Source organism: Schistocerca gregaria, chromosome 1, assembly GCF_023897955.1.
Source record: "Schistocerca gregaria isolate iqSchGreg1 chromosome 1, iqSchGreg1.2, whole genome shotgun sequence".
NCBI classification, from domain to species: Eukaryota; Metazoa; Arthropoda; class Insecta; order Orthoptera; family Acrididae; genus Schistocerca; species Schistocerca gregaria.
In genome coordinates, this window is record NC_064920.1 from 1048822255 (window position 1) to 1048843384 (window position 21130).

At 41.8% G+C, this 21130-nt stretch overlaps 1 protein-coding gene across 1 annotated transcript in view; it reads right to left on the reverse strand.

Annotated features, from left to right (window-relative positions):
• The window catches only part of LOC126280942 (acid sphingomyelinase-like phosphodiesterase 3a), a 588911-nt gene that overhangs the window by 254061 nt on the left and 313720 nt on the right, over positions 1–21130 (reverse strand). The window contains exon 3 of the mRNA XM_049979805.1: positions 10884–10952. Coding sequence (XP_049835762.1) covers positions 10884–10952 — 69 coding nt within the window. The remainder of the gene's footprint in view (positions 1–10883; positions 10953–21130) is intronic.

Here is a 21130-nt window from a genome sequence, read left to right on the forward strand (position 1 = left end):
TTAAGAATGAAATACATGGGAAGTACATGGAAATTAAGGAGAAATGGCAACATGAAGAATGTGAAGAAATAGGGAGAGAATTGGTTGTCCGAAGGATTGATTCAGCAAACAGAAAAGTCAAAATAGCCTTCGGTTAAATTTAAAACAATGGCAATAACATTAAAAGTGCAACTGCAATTCCGTTGTTGAATGCAGAGGAGAGAGCAGATAGGTGGAAAGAGTACACTGAAAGCCTCTTTGAGAGGTAGGGCTTGTCTGATAACGTTATAGAAGAAGAAACGAGAGTCGACAGGGAAGAGATAAGGGATCCAATATTAGAGTAGAATTTTAAAGATCGTTGGATGACTTAAGATCATATAAGTCAGGAGCGATGGATTATCTCGAAATCACTGGGGAGAGTGACAACAAAACGATTATTCACGTTTGTGTATAGAAGGTGTGAGGCTGGAGATATACCACGAGACTTTTGGAGTAACATCATCCACACATTTCCAAAGACAGCCAATGTCGGCAAGTGCGAGGATAATCGTTGAATCATCCTAACAGCTCATGCATACAAGTCGCTGACAAAATAATATAAATATGAATTGGAAAGAAAATTGAGGATCAGTTGCTTGGCTTTAGGAAAAGCAAAGGCATCAGAGAGGGAGATCGCCCGTTGCGGTTGAAAATGGATGCCAAACTGAAGAGAAATAAGGGCATGTTCGTAGGATTTGTTGACATACAAAAAGCGGACATCAATGTAAAATGATGTAAGATGTCAGAAATTCTGAGAAAATATTGGCAAACTATAGGCAGATGGCTTACATATAATATTCACAAGAACCAAAAGGGGAGAGTAAGAGCGAAAGTCCAAGGGACCAAGGGCTAAAAGCTTGGATTAAAAGGATCCTAACACCGAGTTTTATTTTTTAGTCTCTATTGTTTAATAAATTCACCGAAGAAGGTATGATGGAACTAAAAGGAAGTTTCAAGACTTGGATTAAAATTCAAGGTCAAAGGTAACCATGATTCGCTGATGACTTTGTTCTCTTCAGTGAAAGTGAAGTAAAACTGCAGATTTTGTTGAATAGAATGAACTGTCTAATGAGTACAGAATATCGACAGAGACTAAACCGAAGAAAGTAACGAGAGGTAGTAGAAATGAAACCAGCGAGAAACTTAACATCAGAATCACGGGTCACGAAGATGAGTGTCATAGTACTACTGGAGGCTGCACGAGGTAAAAACTGCAAAGGACAGAGGCTGTAATACATCCAGAAAACTGATTACGTATATTGCAATGCTACTCTCAAATGCAAAGCTTGCCGAAGGAGAGGAATTCTTGGCGGGCCGCATCGAACCAGTCAGAAGTAAGAGGATTAAGAATAATAAAAAAATAAAAACTGGCCTAAACAAGGTAGTTGCTTGTCACCAACCTTATTGAATGTATATATAAATGATCTGATTTAGAACTGGAGACAGAATTTAAACACGGTTATATAGATTAACAGAAATAAATGTGTTAATATCCTCCTGTATGCAGTTGATGTTACAATTTTGGAAGAAAGTGAAGATGAGCTATAAACTACATCATTAGGAAATGAGAATATAGCTCTCGAATATAAGCAAAGCAAAACTAAAATCATGGGAGAAACGTCCCCCTTGTCACCGCTGAAAAATGTTGATGGATAATGCAGAACCTAAGCGAGTCTCCAACTTCAATATTTAGGATGCGACGTAAGCTATGATATGGAAAACGACACATAAAATAAGATTAACAGCTGTAATGCAGTATGTGGAATGATACAGAACGAAATGGCTACGACCATGTTGTTAGATAACTGAGTCGTGGGATGCCTAAATAATGCGATAAAAGTATACTACAAGCAACAGAAATGAGGTTCCTTGGGAAAGTGAGAGGTGTTACCAGGTATTACCGTACAAGAAATGAAGATACTGAAGATGAATTAAATTTTTTATAATATTAATGAAAAGATTGAAAAATTAAAACATTCAGGAAGCATCACCTAGAAATAATGAGTTTAGAAAGAACCCCACGTCAGGCTATGATGTACCAGCCAAGAAGGAGAGAGGACGTAGGAAGATTTAGAATGAAGTTGCAGTGAAAAGTAGAGACGGAACGTGTACAAGTTCCTGAACACTGAAGCGCAAAAGAAGAAGACAGTAGTTTAAACAATTATTCTTCCCAAGCCTCATATGCGAATGGAATGGGAAGAAGCCCTAATAACTGGTAGAATGGGAAGGACTTTCATGCACGTCACAGCGGTTTGCAAAATATCGATGTAGATATAGCTATATATGTTTACAATAAGCAAGAAGGAACTATAATAGTGGAGGAATAAGAGCTTCCATTGAAAAGGTGGTAAAATAGGAATGCGGTCTTCCATTTCTACTGTTCAATCTGCATATCGAACAGATAATTTCGCAAATAAAGGCTTAGTCGTGGAATGGGATTCTGCTTCAGGACGACGCGATGTCATTGATGACTCGCGGATCACATTGCTATTACCAGTGAAAGTGAGTAAGAATTTTTTATTGTGTTGAACGCGTTGAACAGTCTACTGAACAAAGAACACAGACTATGTGTAAAGCGAAGAAAGGCAAAAGTAATGAGCAATGTCAGAAACGAGATTAATGATGATCTTTCTATCAAAACTGGGAAGCACGATGTAGACTAAGTTACCGAATTCCGCCATCTCGCAAGCAAAATGACATATGATGGGCGAAGGAGACAAAAAGTATACTAAAACTGGCGAAGGAAGCATTACTTGTCCAACGATGTATCAAATATCGGCTTTAATTTGAGGAAGAATTTTCAAGGAATATACTTTTGGAGTACAGCATTGTGCAGATGATACCAATGATACGAAACGTGAGATTTATAAATTTTAATGAGCGTGGATGCTTTTCGAAGTGCACGAAATCAGTAACGTTGTGATTCATTTGGCTGTAGCGTAGTTTGCTAACCTCATTAATAAGAGCAGTGACTATATGATTTTACGTCAAAGAAGGACACCATTTTCTTCTTATCAGTGGGCACGTTTATGATCTTTTATCAACTCGTCTTCAACTTCAGTTGTTTCAGGATAGCGTTGCTCGTGCTTCTCGTTGTGGCTTAAAATATGTGACTATTTATTTATCACCTGATGTGAAACAGAGAAATATGGCTCTAATTGAAAGCGAGTGAACAGTCTGAACATAAGAGAGAGAGAGAGAGAGAGAGAGAGAGAGAAAGAGAAATACTACGTCTAAACTTAAAGAAAAAATATGGGAATTTTATCTGTCAGAGAGAGGTGGCAATGATAATGAAACAGGGATAATACAGACATATTATGAAATTAAATTACATATACATATGTACATATTGACACACAAGAAACCTATGTTTGTCTTTTGAAGTGAATATCCAGTCCTTCAATCCAGCGCTCTGCATCTGGAGTTGTTAGCAGGAAGTCCTCTTTGGCGCCGTGATAGGCTCGAGTCTTGCATTCACTGACAATGTGGTGAATAGTCTGGTATGGAGCCCCGCAGTCACAGGCTGGATCAGGCAGCTTCTTCCACTTAAAGAGAGCATCCCTGCATCGGCCATGGCCGGTACGAATTCTGTTGAGAGTATTCCATGTCTTGCGTGGTAGGTCGAATTAACTTGGAAGTTTAGCACCTGAGAAGACGTTATGCAGGTGCACGTCTGTCACTGCTTCCCACGGACATTTCCATTCTTCAAGAGCTTTGAAATCCTTAGCAACCATGTCAGCAGTATTGCACAGTGTTGTATGGCGTGATTTCAGTCTCTTACGATTTAAAAGTAGCAGGTCGCTATGCATGGGTAAGTTAGAATTCTTGGAGATCTTGTGCAACTTCTCATAAGGTCAGTACATCTGCGAAGATCAGGAGGCATTATACCGGTTACAGTAGAAGCCAATAAACTGGAGTAGATCTGATTGTGCCAGATATTATGCGCATTGTCGTACCCACCTGGGTATCAACAAGCCTTGTATGGTGACTGTTGTCCGCAGCTCGTGGTCGTGCGGTAGCGTTCTCGCTTCCCACGCCCGGGTTCCCGGGTTCGATTCCCGGCGGAGTCAGGAATTTTCTCTGCTCGTGATGACTGGGTGTTGTGTGATGTCCTTAAGTAACTTAGGTTTAAGTAGTACTAAGTTCTAGGGGACTGATGACCATAGATGTTAAGTCCCATAGTGCTCAGAGCCATTTTATGACTGTTCGTCCAAACAGCTGTACAGTACTCAGCACTTGAGTACATCAAGCCCAGAGCAGAAGATCGCAGGCTGGTTGCTGAATATCCCCAGGTGGTTCCGCATAGCTTGTGGAGGATGTTGTTTCGAGTCCTCAACTTTTCAGCTAAGTTAAGAAGGTGTTGTTTGAAGCATAGTGTGCGATCCAGGATGACACCAAGATATTTTGCGTTTCAGTTATGACGAAGAACTCTGCCTGTGAAACTTACTTCCCGTTTTACGTTCGCCAACCGGTTATTTAGATGGAAGCAACACACTTCTGTTTTACTCACACTGGGTTGGAGTCTCCAGATTTTGAAGTAATTATCTAATGCAGACAGGTCATTGACTAGAATCTCTTCTGTTGTCTTCAATTCCTGGTGTTTTACTGCTAGAGCCAGGTAATCGGCATAGCAGTATTTTCTGAACGAAGAGTCAGGTAGATCAGATAGATATAGGTTAAACAGTAAGGGTGAGAGAATTGATCCTTGAGGCAATTCGTTGTTCAGCTTCCTCTCCTTATGTTGCTTCCAGTGATTACCTGGAACTTACGATCACTTTTTTTTTTTTTTTTTGGGTCATCAGTCTATTGACTGGTTTGATGTGGCCCGCCACAAATTGCTCCCCTGTGCTAACCTCTTCATCTCAGAGTAGCACTTGCAACCTACGTCCTCAATTATTTGCTTGACGTATTCCAATCTCTGTCTTCCTCTACAGTTTTTGCCCTCTTCAGCTCCCTCTAATACCATGGAAGTCGTTCCCTCATGTTTTAGCAGATGTCCTATCATCCTGTCCCTTCTCCTTATTAGTGTTTTCCACATATTCCTTTCCTCTCCGATTCTGCGTAGAACCTCCTCATTCCTTATCTTATCAGTCCACCTAATTTTCAACATTCGTCTATAGCACCACATCTCAAATGCTTCGATTCTCTTCTGTTCCGGTTTGCCCACAATCCATGTTTCACTACCATCAAGGCTGTACTCCAGACGTACATCCTCAGAAATTTCTTCTTCAAATTAAGGCCGGTATTTGATATTAGTAGACTTCTCTTATCCAGAAATGCCTTTTTTGCCATAGCGAGTCTGCTTTTGATGTCCTCCTTGCTCCGTCCGTCATTGGTTATTTTACTGCCTAAGTAGCAGAATTCCTTAACTTCATTGACTTCGTGACCATCAATCCTGATGTTAAGTTTCTCGTTGTTCTCATTTTACTACTTCTCATTACCTTCGTCTTTCTCCGATTTACTCTCAAACCATACTGTGTACGCATTAGACTGTTCATTCCGTTCAGCAGATCATTTAATTCTTCTTCACTTTCACTCAGGATAGCAATGTCATCATCGAATCGTATCAATGATATCCTTTCACCTTGTATTTTAATTCCACTCCAGAACCTTTCTTTTATTTGCATCATTGCTTCCTCGATGTACAGATTGAAGAGTTGGGGCTAAAGGCTACAGCCTTGTCTTACACCCTTCTTAATACGAGCACTTCGTTCTTGATCGTCCACTCTTATTATTCCCTCTTGGTTGCTGTACATATTGTATATGACCCGTCTCTCCCTATAGCTTACCCCTACTTTTTTCAGAATCTCGAACAGCTTGCACCATTTTATATTGTCGAACGCTTTTTCCAGGTCGACAAATCCTATGAAGGTGTCTTGATTTTTCTTCAGCCTAGCTTCAATTATTAGCCGTAACGTCAGGATTGCCTCTCTCGTGCCTTTACTTTTCCTAAAGCCAAACTGATCGTCACCTAGCACATTCTCAATTTTCTTTTCCATTCTTCTGTATATTATTCTTGTAAGCGGCTTTGATGATGGAGCTGTTAAGCTGATTGTGCGATAATTCTCGCACTTGTCAGCTCTTGCCGTCTTCGGAATTGTGTGGATGATGCTTTTCCGAAAGTCAGATGGTATGTCGCCAGACTCATATATTATACACACCAACGTGAATAGTCGTTCTGATGCCACTTCCCTTAATGGTTTTAGAAATTCTGATGGAATGTTATGTATCCCTTCTGCCTTATTTGACCGTAAGTCCTCCAAAGATCTTTTAAATTCCGATTCTAATACTGGATCCCCTATCTCTTCTAAATCGACTCCTGTTTCTTCTTCTATCACATCAGACAAATCGCTACCCTCATAGAGGCTTTCAATGTATTCTTTCCACCTATCTGCTCTCTCCTCTGCATTTAACAGTGGAATTCCCGTTGCACTCTTAATGTTACCGCCGTTGCTTTTAATGTCACCAAAGGTTGTTTTGACTTTCCTGTATACTGAGTCTGTCCTTCCGACAATCATATCTTTTTCGATGTCTTCACATTTTTCCTGTAGCCATTTCGTCTTAGGTTCCCAGCACTTCCTATTTATTTCATTCCTCTGCGTCTTGTATTTCTGTATTCCTGATTTTCCCAGAACATGTTTGTACTTCCTCCTTTCATCAATCAACTGCAGTATTTCTTCTGTTACCCATGGTTTCTTCGCAGCTACCTTCTTTGTACCTATGTTTTCCTTCCCAACTTCTATGATGGCCCTTTTTAGAGATGTCCATTCCTCTTCAACTGTGCTGCCTACTGCGCTGTTCCTTATTGCTGTATCTATAGCGTTAGAAAACTTCAAACGAATCTAGTCATTCCTTATAACTTCCGTATCCCACTTCTTAGCGTATTAATCCTTCCTGACTAATGCCTTGAACTTCAGCCTACTCTTGATCACTACTATATTGTGATCTGAGTCTATATCTGCTCTTCGGTACGCCTTACAATCCAGTATCTGATTTCGGAATCTCTGTCTGACCATGATGTAATCTAATTGAAATCTTCCCGTATCTCCTGGCCCTCTCCAAGTATACCTCCTCCTCTTGTGATTCTTGAACAGGGTATTCGCTGTTACTAGCTGAAACTTGTTACTGACCTCAATTAGTCTTTCTCCTCTTTCATTCCTTGTCCCAAGCCCATATTCTCCGGTAACCATTTCTTCTACTCCTTCCCCTAGAACTGCATTCCAGTCGCCCATGACTATTAGATATTCGTCCCCATTTACATACTGCATTACCCTTTCAATATCCTCATACACTTTCTCTGTCTGTTCGTCTTCAGCTTGCGACGTCGGCATGTATACCTGAACTGTCGTTGTCGGTGTTGGTCTGCTGTCGATTCTGATTAGAACAACCCGGTCACTGAACTGTTCAAAGTAACGCACACTCTGCCCTACCTTCCTATTCATAACGAATCCTACACCTGTTATACCATTTTCTGCTGCTGTTCATATTACCCGATACTCATCTGACCAGAAATCCTTGTCTTCCTTCCACTTCACTTCAGTCACCCCTACTATATCTAGACTGAGCCTTTGCATTTCCCTTTTCAGATTTTCTAGTTTCCCTACCACTTTCAAGCTTCTGACATTCCACGTCCCGACTCGTAGAACATTATCATTTCGTTGATTATTCAATCTTTTTCTCATGGTAACCTCCCCCTTGGCAGTCCCCTCCCAGAGATCCGAATGGGGGACTATTCCGGAATCTTTTGCCAATGGAGAGATCATCATGACACTTCTTCAACTACAGGCCACATGTCCTGCGGTTACACGTTACGTGTATTTAATGCAGTGGTTTCCATTGCCTTCTGCATCCTCATGCAGGTGATCATTGCTGATTCTTCCGCCTTTAGGGGCAATTTCACACCCCTAGGACGAGAGAGAGCCCTGAACCTCAAACCCGCTCCTCCGCCCTCTTTAACGAAGCCGTTGGCAGAATGAGGCTGACTTCTTATGCCGGAAGTCTTCGGCCGCCAATGCTGATTATTTATCAAAATTTCGGAAGTGGCGGGGATCGAACCCCGGACCGAAGACATTTTGATTATGAATCAAAGACGCTTTCCCTAGAGCACGGGTATCACTTCCGATCACTTAGCATGCTGTTAAACAGTCGAGCCATTGTTCTGCAGGGTATGATTCAGTTAAATCAACAAATGCCACAAATGTTTTCTGTTTCATTTGCTATCCTGACTCTATGAAGGATGTGAGAGACAATACTTGGTCGCAGCAGCTACGCCCTGGTGTGGAGCCTGCCTGATCAACTGGAACGTTCTCTAGGATAGCGCTACTTATTCTGTTATAGGCTAGCCTTTCAAAAACCTGGTAGCAGCAGCTAAGTAGGGCAATGGGGCGATAGCTTTCTACCTTGGTGCTGGGTCTGCCAGGTTTCAGAATACATATTAACTTCGCATTTTTAAACACCAATGGAAGTTGACTAGTTAGCAGGATGTCAGTGAAAACTTCTGCCAGCCATTTCTTAGCTTTTCCTCCCATATGGATCAGAAATTCAGGATGGATACCATCGAATCCTGGCGCCGTAAGAGGTTTTAGGTCCTTCAGTCCAGAGTTAATGTCTGAAACTGTGAAGGGATGGGGATACTCAGATGAGGGAGTTGCCTTCTTTTTCAGGTCACGAAGCTGTCATCTGATACGTCTTGTATGTTTCTTGTCAGGAGGTACTTTTGAGGTAGTAATGATGTGGAAAGCAATTTGGTCTGGTGTTACTTCGGAATTTTTCCTGCATGCTGGTGCACTTCTTCCCAGTTTTCTCAGAAGACTCCATTCTTTCCTGCTCGAGTGGGTAAAGTCCATATTTTCAACTGTTTCTGCCAATTTCTGCCTCCGAGATATGTCCAAGATTCACAATAGTCCCTTAACTATCTCTGGGTCACCACGTTGCTGGAAGTGTTGATACAGTGTTTCACTTTCATCGTTCCATCCTGGAACGTATTCTTTTCGGTATCCTCTTGGCATACACTCTTTAGCTGTTTCTGTTACTGCACCAGCCAGCTTTCTGGAAATTCCATCGAGCATGCGGAGTTGATCTTATGACAGAAACCGTGCAACCAATTTGTATTATTACAGGTCTGTGTTGGCTGTGAGGAAAGGCATCTATCACTTTCCTTGTGACTTTGATAGGTAGCCAGTTTCGTTGAAGATAACAAAGCATAAGTCAGGATTTGAATCCTTGTCCCAAGTAGCTGATCTGAAAGTGTCTTGATCTTTGGCATCAAACTCTAGATGGAGAGTATTCTTCGGGCCATCCTGCAAGCATGCTCCCATTTTCATCAGTTTGAGAGTACTTCCGAAGTTAGTTGTAACTATTGAAGTGTCGTATATAACTTGCCGGATGATCTGCTGTGTGTGGGACAAAATCAGGCCATGTTGGTTTGGGTGGTTTGTAAACATTTGTAATAGTAATACCATGCAATTGTATGACAACTGTATGTATTTCTGCCTCCATACTTACAGAAATCAGTGAAGCTTCGTTTATGTTGTTACTGACATACGTAGAAATTCCATACACCTGGTGGTAAGTTACATCAAGTGTAGAATATCCAGGAATTCGACCTCGGCTTCGGAATATTTCTTCGCCGGAAACACGAATTTCCTGAATGGTGACGACATCGATATTGTTGTCCAGTAAAAATTTTGACACGTAGCCACACTTTGTCCTGCTAATGCTTTCGATATTCAGTTGAAGGAGTCTGATTGTTGGTCCAATGTTTCTTGTTTATGATCTCTGGAAAGAACTATTTATGCTATTTAGTTGATATGCCTTTGCCAAGAGATCCTATGGACAGTCTGGCTGCCTGTAATCACTGTTGCTCAATTAGCACTACCCAGGAGGCACGTGTAGGGTATTTTAAGGCTAAACCTAGGGACGTGAGCAACGTTACCTCACTACAGGAGGGAATATAAATGTGACTAAATACATATTTATGGAAAGCGTCAGTGAATGAACGAAAACAGTACCAAGATTTCTAATACTTGAATTTAGAGAGAAAAATTTATCACTGAAATGTGTTAAACGGCCGTGTACGTGTTTCGTATTTCGTTGAAGACGAATATATATCGTACGGCTGAAGCACTGCTACTGGATGATGTTTGAGAGGGCAAAGGCACATTCGTCTGATTTGAATAGTAAGGGTGGCGACATGTTATGGCGTGAAGAATCAGTCCCGATGTTCTGGTCATAAATCATGGTCAAACCTGCCAAAACTTCATTCGTGGTGACTTTGCTGGGGGCCACCTGCACCTACAAAGCCACGTGGGAGCCAGCTGTAAGGAGATTTCTCACAAGATCCGTAGCTTGCAGTCATGTCTTCATTCGTTGTCAGAAGTATACAATGTATATATTCTTCCAGAATGAGAGAATATTCTTGTCAACTGCAGATGAAGTCTTTTGTAGTACTAAAAGTGTTAGTTACGTGTCAAAATATCGTTCGCCGTTTAGAATAAGGAGCAAAATCGTTTCTATGCTTCAGCTTCTTTGTCTATATGTGGTGTTAGCTTCACCAGAAGTGCAGGCATAAGTCACTGAAATCTGTAGATGATAGAAGATTCTTTTGTAGAAGGAGCGTACCAGTTCTTCATTCACATCACTTTTACACGTGGATTAACGTTTGATTATGTTTTCTAGCCTTAATTTAGATTTTATTATGCAAAAGTGTTAATGAGTGATGCCGACAGTAAATTAAACTTATACAATGAAGTGAAAATATGAAGTAATCTGATTAAAGTTTATACGGGTGGTCATTCAGATGCAATGTAAGGTATTTTCTGGTAGAGCAGTGGGAAGCAGCGAAGATTTTATTCATCAGTACTTACTGGATTTTGGGTCACCGTTGCGATCGTACTTTGGGTCGTAATGGATGTCCGTAATATGCCAGAAGTATCCTGCAAAGGAATAAGAAAAATCATGTTAGTTGTTCAATGTCTTGGAATGAGCTAGTAATGTCGTATATAGGTAGAATTTATATAACACTTCCAATCACAGTGTGGAATATAATTTCGTTTAATATTCCAAGAAATTAATTTCCTAATTTACATCGCTATAGTGTATACGTAGAGGCATGTATCTGCCCTCTCGAATGGCTTTTGAAACAGCCTGACACTAATCTCCTTCTCTCAAAAAATATCCGACAAGCGCATGGTTTCACAAAAAAAGACTGCTCACTCAGCCACTAAATTTCGAAAAACTTGCTGATTTTCAGTTCTGAGCCATACCCACCAGTAGTGCAAAAATCCAACCAACATGACACAAGTTTATTCACGATGCTTTCGCTTACTGGATGAGACACAAATCCACCGCGCTGTGTGGCAAACAAAATCATCTCAGCTGTAAAGGCAAAAGGTGTTCTTTACAAAGAGTATATTCTTCCAGAATACAAGAAATCTTCAGTCTTGAAAAGAGGAACAAGTAAACAATGGTTTCATCACAATCACTTCTTACTCATCAGACTAATTTCTCAAAATTCATCACGCATCTGCAGTACCTTCTCGCCAATGATTCTGATCACCTTGACATATACCAAGAAATATACATCGAGTAAAAGGGGGCAATCAAAATATTTCCTTTCGAAGGCCACACTAGCTCCTTGCCTATATGTCAGTGCTTATATACCCACATCGGAGTCACATCGGGTTGTAGTTTTCACACGCTGCAGCAACGCCCTCGAACGGAAAGTTTTTAATTGCCTCTTTCTCGTATAGACTACATGTAGACTTTAACACTAAGCTGAGAATGCACCCAGTAACTCCAACAGTAAAATACGCATGTGTATTCGTACAAATCCCACATGGAGTTACTTTCCGGCCAAACATATAAGCTTCAGCGAAGGAACGTAATTCGCTCGAGCAAGCAGATGACAGTAATTATCATTTCATTGAAGGCTTCAAGTATAATTAAATATTGATACAAGGGCCATAGAATCCTATACAAATAACTGTAAGTTCCCACACAAAATCTTTAATTCTTCAGTTCAAGAATGTCTAAAGAGATGTAAGTCGAGTTAGACAGTTAAATCATGTCATGTAATAACAGATGTTATTCCCAGAATGTGTCAGAACATTAAAGCACTATTCTACGAGCAAAGAAGGTACCATGAACTTTACACAATACCATTGCTTTCAACAAGCGGTACAGCTGAATAGTGGAATAATAATATCCCTTGCAAAGTGCCTCACTGTAATTACCAAGAAAATCAGATGTGATATTTCCACAAATAGAGACACAACAGAACAAGGAAATACTACGATAAGCTGATAAACATGGGAAAAATTATATCAGGGACAGAATTATGAATAAATTATTAATCAGAAAGGTAACAACTCAGATCTTGGGAGGTGTCATCTACCGTGTTGAGAACTAATATGATTTCATGCGTGGCTAGACAAAGCCTCGACCTATGAAGATATGCTTTGTTAAAGGTGTGTACGCGCCTTAATGTTGTTCGGTAACGCTGTCTTCCCACTAGTAGGTAAATGAATTTATCAAAGTAACATACACGCTTGTGTACATCAGTGCAACGGAAAGTGGATGTGTATTGCTTATGTAATTGAGTATCAAATAGTAGGTATTCCACACAAATAAAAATGTAAGTGTTAGTTTGTTCAAACCCCCCGTCTGCCCTCGGCTCTGGTATGTCACATTCGTGCCAAGTTTTTAGCGCAGTGTTGAAGTGAGTGTTCAGTGTTGTGTGTCTTTCCAAAATGTTGCGAACAGAAACCATGCTGTCGCTGGATGTGAATTTTATATCTGTTGCGAACAGAAGCCAGACTGTCGCCGTGTTTTCTAATTGTCTGTCTGTTATTCTACCTGCCTGCTTCCTGTGTATTTTATTAGCATCAACCCTTTGTTTTATGTTTTATGTTCCACAATTTCGAGTCATTTTACCATTCAAGTTACCGATTTTATCGCCTGATTTTATTATTTATTATCTTCATCTTTTTAAAACAAGTTATGTTGGCTGAAGAGCGGCGTACTAAGCTGCTGACATCCGGCCCCCTTCAGGGGGAATCGAATCTCAATAAAGTAAAAAAAAAGAAAACAATAAGAATCGTATATCTCTGAAAGTACTTCATCGATTGCTTAGAAATTCTGACGCAACTTTGCTTTCGAATACGAGCGTGTTTTTACGTACCTACTAGAACGCCTTACGGTATATAAATTTATAAGTGATCCTGTGTTTGCGTCCGAGATGCCCAACATGGCTGTGCCCATGAAGGATCGGGCACTACTGGTAAAGCAACTTCACAAGAACGGTGAAAGTGTGCCAGTAACCCTGCAGAAGTTCCCAACACTAGAGGGTATGAAAAAAAGACATTGGTCCGATAGCTGCGGAGGATCTGAAGAGAATGATTACAAAATTCGGTAAGACAGGTTCTTTTGAAGCGCAAACTGGCATGTGGCAAAGAGAAGACGTAGCCAGAGCATTGCAGGAGGGTCGAGTGGTGATGTGGAAATAAGCAGTGCACGGGGAATTACCTGAATATTGGAGATGCCCACCAGCAGGGTGAATAAAATCCAACGAAATATTCTTCATGACCAAACGTACAAAATTATCGACTTTCAGGTGTTGCTTCCTGTTGACCTCCCAGCAAAGCAAAGGTTTACTCTCGAATTTCTTGCTCGCTTGGAAACAGACAATGAATGGCCGTGGAACAAGCCGTGGACAGACGAAGCCCATTTCCATCTCCAAAGACATGTCTATACGCAATGGACAACGTAAAACCCGCACGCATATCAACCGGTATCACTTCACTTTGCGAAGGTGACTGTGTGTTGCGGGCTGACGGCATCGTGTATCGTAGGACTGTATTTTTTCGAAGAGATGAGTCCTGTGGATCCTGTCAGCTGTTCCGTCACTGTTAAACGCAGCCATCCGACAGTGTGGATGTGAAGGTAGGATCATTTTTATGAAATCTGGTGCTGCTCATCACTTTGCACAGCCAGTGAAGCGGCTGGTCAGAGGCATTTCGAAAATGTTACAATTATCAGCCGTCACTTCCCAACAGAAAAGCCATCCAGACCACTTGTTCTTAACGCGTGTAACTTCTGGCTGTGGTGTTATCTGAAATATTTTGAGTTCAGTGCTCCAATTACGAACGTAGCTGAACTGAAGGCATACATAGTGCAACGTATTCTGCGCATGGCCCCCGAGACCCTCAGATCTGTTGTGGAACAAGCTATTTCTCGATTTCAGCTTGTGGTAGAAAACGGTGGACAACATACAGAACCTGTCTTTCGCCAGTCTCACGATAATTAGAAACAGGAATCATTTTTTTATCCGGTTTTTGGCACAAGGACAATTAAAAACGGGCGAATTTTTCATTTTAATGCGGTTTCGATCCCAGGAGAATAGATATCATTTTTATTTTTATTTTGTTTGTAGTCTCAGGATGTTTAAAAGTAGGTGTTTCCCATTCTACGTGGTACGAAAGAAGTATAGGGTTTAACGTCCAGTCGAAATCGAGGTCATTTGAGACGGAGAACAACCTCCGATAATTTCAAGGATGGTGAAGCAAGTAGGCCGTGCTCTTCCAAAGGAACCACCCCGACATTTCCTGGAACGATTTAAGGAAATGAAAGTAAACCTAAATCAGGACGGCAGTACCTAGTTTTGAACCTTAGGTTTCTGTAACGCCGATCGATTATGGCAACCATTGCGCCACCGCGCTGGGTGACGTGGTACGATCTTACCGTGGTGGATGTACTTATCTCACTAACAGAGCCACAGCTGTTGACTGCTGTATTTGTGGTGCCATGTCCGTTGAAATGTACGGATGGTGCAATGTGCAACTCAAATCATAGCCGTCGAATAGTGATTGATCTGTCGTTTGTAGGACCGCCAGAGTGGCCGAGCGGTGCTAGGCGCTACATATAGTATGGAGACGCGCGACCGCTCCGGTCGCAGGTTCGAATCCTGCCTTAGGCGTGGATGTGTGTCCTGTCCTTAGGTTAGTTAGGTTTAAGTAGTTTTAAGTTCTAGGGTACTGATGACCACAGTAGTTAAGACCCATACTGCTCAGAGCCATTTGTTTGTCGTTTGTAGCTGACCCGATTTACACTAACTCACAATGTATTCATAAAATTTAGAATTTTTGTTTGTTTCATGACGTTTCCCCTGCCTCAGTAATATGCTGTTCAAATCTGACGTCATTCTGAGCAGTGGCTCTCTTTCTACAGCGTTCTGAAACTTTAACTACACTCCTGGAAATGGAAAAAAGAACACATTGACACCGGTGTGTCAGACCCACAATACTTGCTCCGGACACTGCGAGAGGGCTGTACAAGCAATGATCACACGCACGGCACAGCGGATACACCAGGAACCGCGGTGTTGGCCGTCGAATGGCGCTTGCTGCGCAGCATTTGTGCACCGCCGCCGTCGGTGTCAGCCAGTTTGCCGTGGCATACAGATCTCCATCGCAGTCTTTAACACTGGTAGCATGCCGCGACAGCGTGGACGTGAACCGGATGTGCAGTTGACGGACTTTGAGCGAGGGCGTATAGTGGGCATGCGGGAGGCCGGGTGGACGTACCGCCGAATTGCTCAACACGTGGGGCGTGAGGTCTCCACAGTACATCGATGTTGTCGCCAGTGGTCGGCGGAAGGTGCACGTGCCCGTCGATCTGGGACCGGACCGCAGCGACGCACGGATGCACGCCAAGACCGTAGGATCCTACGCAGTGCCGTAGGGGACCGCACCGCCACTTCCCAGCAAATTAGGGACACTGTTGCTCCTGGGGTATCGGCGAGGACCATTCGCAACCGTCTCCATGAAGCTGGGCTACGGTCCGGCACACCGTTAGGCCGTCTTCCGCTCACGCCCCAACATCATGCAGCCCGCCTCCAGTGGTGTCGCGACAGGCGTGAATGGAGGGACGAATGGAGACGTGTCGTCTTCAGCGATGAGAGTCGCTTCTGCCTTGGTGCCAATGATGGTCGTATGCGTGTTTGGCGCCGTGCAGGTGAGCGCCACAATCAGGACTGCATACGACCGAGGCACACACGGCCAACACCCGGCATCATGGTGTGGGGAGCGATCTCCTACACTGGCCGTACACCTCTGGTGATCGTCGAGGGGACACTGAATAGTGCACGGTACATCCAAACCGTCATCGAACCCATCGTTCTACCATTCCTAGACCGGCAAGGGAACTTGCTGTTCCAACAGGACAATGCACGTCCGCATGTATCCCGTGCCACCCAACGTGCTCTAGAAGGTGTAAGTCAACTACCCTGGCCAGCAAGATCTCCGGATCTGTCCCCCATTGAGCATGTTTGGGACTGGATGAAGCGTCGTCTCACGCGGTCTGCACGTCCAGAACGAACGCTGGTCCTACTGAGGCGCCAGGTGGAAACGGCATGGCAAGCCGTTCCACAGGACTACATCCAGGATCTCTACGATCGTCTCCATGGGAGAATAGCAGCCTGCATTGCTGCGAAAGCTGGATATACACTGTACTAGTGCCGACATTGTGCATGCTCTGTTGCCTGTGTCTACGTGCCTGTGGCTCTGTCAGTGTGATCATGTGATGTATCTAACCCCAGGAATGTGTCAATAAAGTTTCCCCTTCCTGGGACAATGAATTCACGGTGTTCTTATTTCAATTTCCAGGAGTGTATATGAAGGGGATACATTGTTAGCGTAAAACCTCATATTCGTATGTTCAGAATACTAAATCTCCAAAAGTTCTTCACCGACTGCTTCAAAATTTTGTCACGACGCTGCATTTGAACAGTCATGTTCTCATATATTTACTTTCAATACGTGTATAAACTAAACTAAACTCCGTCCGAACAGGCCTTGGAAGGACCGACGGTACCACCCTTCCACCGTGTCATCCTCAACCCACAGGCGTCACTTAAGCATGTGGTCAGCACACCGCTCTCCCGGCCGTATGTCAGTTTTCGAGAACGGAGCCGTAGCTCCTCAGTTTGCCTCCCAAGGGCTGAGTGTACCGTGCTTGCCAACAGCGCTAGCAGACTGGATGATCACTCATCCAAGTGCTAGCCCAGCCCGACGGCGCTCAACTTCGGTGATCTGACGGGAACCTGTGTTACCGTTGCGGCAAAGCATTTGGTATATATGCATATATGTAAATCTTAAGTAGAAATGTTATTACCAAAAATATCGAAACGTTGTTGACAGATTTACTTCACATTTTTGCTCGATACTCTAACTTTTGGACAGTCATAGGCTATATACTATATCTAATGTGTATAACATTTCATAAAATAATCACGATGTATATATATATAGGAAACGGCAAAGTTGTATGTATGGATTGTCAGATTATGTTTAGAGTAATACCACAGAACCTAATTTGCAACAACAATAACCAAGGCGGTAGGTCAGAGAGAGTGGGGAAGTGGAAATGGACCTAGAAAGAGGAGATAGGGAGAGAGGCATTAGGAGATGGAGAGAGGGTCGACAAGATGACATAGAAAGGGGGTATAGTCTTTACACGTTGTATTATGGACTGCCACACACTTTAATACCCATCTACATGGCATCCAAGTTTTTAGCTGATTACCTCGGCATTTTGTGTAAACGTCTTTGAAGTGTCTTCTGCAGAACGAGATGTTTTGGGTGCTCACAGGTAATAATCCAATGTATTGAGAATAGGAGTGCATAACTAGTTCTCTGCTATCTGTACATGGTGGAGAACATCCAATGTATATCGAAAAATGAAATATGATTAATTCCCAAATCACTAATGCGATCCCGGGCATCTGAGCTCGAGAACGGGAGGCCAACCACAGAGTGTCGGTGAGTGGCCCCGGAGGTGTAAGTGATACGGTGTTATCTGCAATAATATTCAATTATCAAGCAGAGTGTACCAAGTTATGTGGCATCAGAGCGGCCGTCGGCGGCTGTATGTAAACACGGCTGCGTGCTGCGCTGGTGGAAAAAAAATGTTCAAATGTTTATGAAATCTTATGGTAGCCATTTGAACACTTTAAATTAGAAGAAGACATATCAGATGGGCCTGCCGAATTTTTAGCTTCTTTTCCATACTGAAAAGGATGATGATTAATAATGCTTTTACATGTTCGTCCCAAATACCATATTAGATGAAGACCAGTTGGACTACAGCCACACAAATAACGGGTTCCTAGTATTTGTTGGGAAGTCTTGCTCTATGGTGTAGTGTCTGCTGGAACCAATCATCGCTGTAAGCTAGTGGTTTATCTTACGACACATAAAAGAATTCATCCTGAAAGCAACCGTGAACTTCTGCCAAAGTCACTATCCACCATATTCCCCAGGAGAACGAGAATAGCGTATGTAGCAGCCTAATGCTAGTGGAAATCAATTGGGTTGAATGAGGTATGAGCAGCCTAAATGTTTACATCGATTCACAAGATACGTTTATTAAGTACAGTCCGAAATATAGACTCCACCACACGTTTCTAAGAGACAAAAACAGTTTATTTGGTGTTAAGTAATTTAAACGTCACTACATCACTGGACGTAACGGATAAAGCCTTTGTAAACGAAAACTTGAACTCGGAAGAGAATAAATTCGCGAACTCTCTACATATCAGAAACGAATGAAAGAAGTTATTGAGTGAACATCCATTTAACTTCGAGATAATTAGTACAGGTGGAATAGTTCTTTTGAGCAAGAATGGGTACAGGAAACATTTAAGTACTAATGAAGAGTTACTGATGAAGAGTGTTTGATAGCTTCCGCCTTAATTCATTCAGAGAGCCGACATTAACTCTAAATAAAGATTTCTAAACCTTCATCAAAATGTGCTGAATTTTTTAGGGATTGAGAATGTCTCGTCAAAAGAAAAAAAATTGGGATTAAAATCAAAATACGTGCATCACTCTAGTTATGAAATTCCAAAATAAATTAAACTATTTCGCTTTTATTACAGTACTAGTTAATTATTAACAGTTTACTAATGCTTACATTTCTCTATGCGCTACAAAAATACACTTCAGCGAAGAACATTTCAATATCGTAGATCACCTGCCTATCGCTGAACTAAATTTAATAACAGTTTTATACAACAGTGCAAATAAAGGCTTTTGTCTTCCTTTTCTGTCTCCATCTGATGCTTGTAAATCGGATTACTATTGGCTACAGTCTCGTGCAGTTTACACAAGTGCTTATTAAATGTTTTACTGCTATCATGCCACGAACTTTTAATCTCGGAGTAAAAATACCGGATTATTCAGCCCTAAATGTCCTCTGAAACAGATCAGTCTATAGATGACCATCGCAAACACGGGACCTAAGTAATCCTCTTAGAGATGTATCAGGCAATGAATTTACAATTGCAGCAATAATTTCTGATCCTGTTTTTGTTTTGTTTTTCCTTCTGAGTGGGCGTGAAGCAATGTGGATCACATGTATGTGTTTAAATATGATCCTGTACCAATGTGCTAAAAGACGTGATGAAGTGCTTGTTTTATCCTTCGCTTTGCATTATTTTATAAGCTGTTTACAGAAGCAGATCGCGTTGATTGTGGTTTAAGGAATAAATCCGAATCACCAAACGATTTATTTTACGCTTTTTTGAAGTATTTCATTGACATTAATTAACTTACATGACAAAGCTGGTTCTCAATACCGAGAATAATATTGCAATTAATTTCTCTGTTTCTGAAGTCACCAATTAAACAAGTCATGTACTGAGACCAAACACATGCCGTAAATTGCACTGTTTTTATCACAAATCGGGCAAAAGTTTGATTAACTTCAGCTTGTTACAAGAAATCTGGAATTAAGAGCTTTATCACTGATACTGAGTTTTAAGTGACACTGTAGCTCAATAACTTTTTTTCTCTTCCGGAGCCTAAAGGCTCTGCATCAAAATCACAGGAATTTAACCGTCCGCCCCAATAGCGGAGAGCAACTTGAACGGATGTCTTGTGACGTCCGCCTAGACCAAACACAACGAACTGTATCGAACAAAATGAAAAAAGAAAAAAAAAAGTGGTCAGGTTGACGGATTGCCGTCCAGGGGGCCGGGGTTCGATTCCCGACTGTGTCGGAGTTTTTCACCTCTCAGGGACTGAGTGTTGTGTTGTCTTCATCATCATTTCATCCCCATAAAGCGCGCAGGTCGCCCAATGTGGCGTCGCATGTAATAAGACCAGCACCAAGGCGGCAAGATCTGCCCCGCAAGAGGCCTCCCGGCCAATGACGCCAAACACTCATTTCCATTTCCGCAGGAATTTTACCGACTAATTTGTTGTCTGCCAGAGATAGACGAAGTTAGTTCCTGAATTATTGAGACCGACGAGTTTATACGGACGTAAGTTCTAAGAAAAAATTTTTTTTGGAATTTAGCAATACGTTTTATCTTCCTGAGACAAATGCTGAAATCAATCTCTATAGTTCAAGATCTGTATATAAGTGTTCCAAGACCTAATATTTATTACATACATTCTAATCCCTTCATCTACTACATTGCACATATCTTTAAGTGATACGTAAAAGCAAATAACGACCAAATGGAGAAAACTATCGTTTCATTGAACTGAATTTTATGACAGTTTCGTTTTTGAAGGACGAGAAATATAGAATAGAGAAAGACACAAATTGTACCAGAGAAGAGGCAGACAGAGAGGCAAAACTGAGGATGGCGAACATGGAAAAGGAGTTCGATTACTGTAATGTAGTATAAACTGTTACGAAATAAACAAGCCTGGGAATGAAGTCACATTTTTCGTGAACCGAATGCACGTCAGGAACTCATCGGAAAACATTGAACAGAGAGGAATAACTAGGAAATGAAAAAGCAGCAAGAGATCAAACAGTTCATGCTGGTGTTCAGAGAGTAAGAGACTGTAAATAAGTAGTGGAGTAACGCAAATAAGAAAGAAATAACAGTCGTGTACGATGACCGAGAAACTGCAGAAGGAAATTCTAACTGGCAGGGTCTCAGTAATTATTAGACAACGATCGCACAATGTGAACTGAAAGGCAGTGTGGATGCAAACAGTATTTGCATCAAAAACCCGTAGCAGCGAGTAGCGGCATAAATAAATAAATTATTCTACCACAGTACTAATTATATATTTATGTGGATATGCTGTCTGTTCTT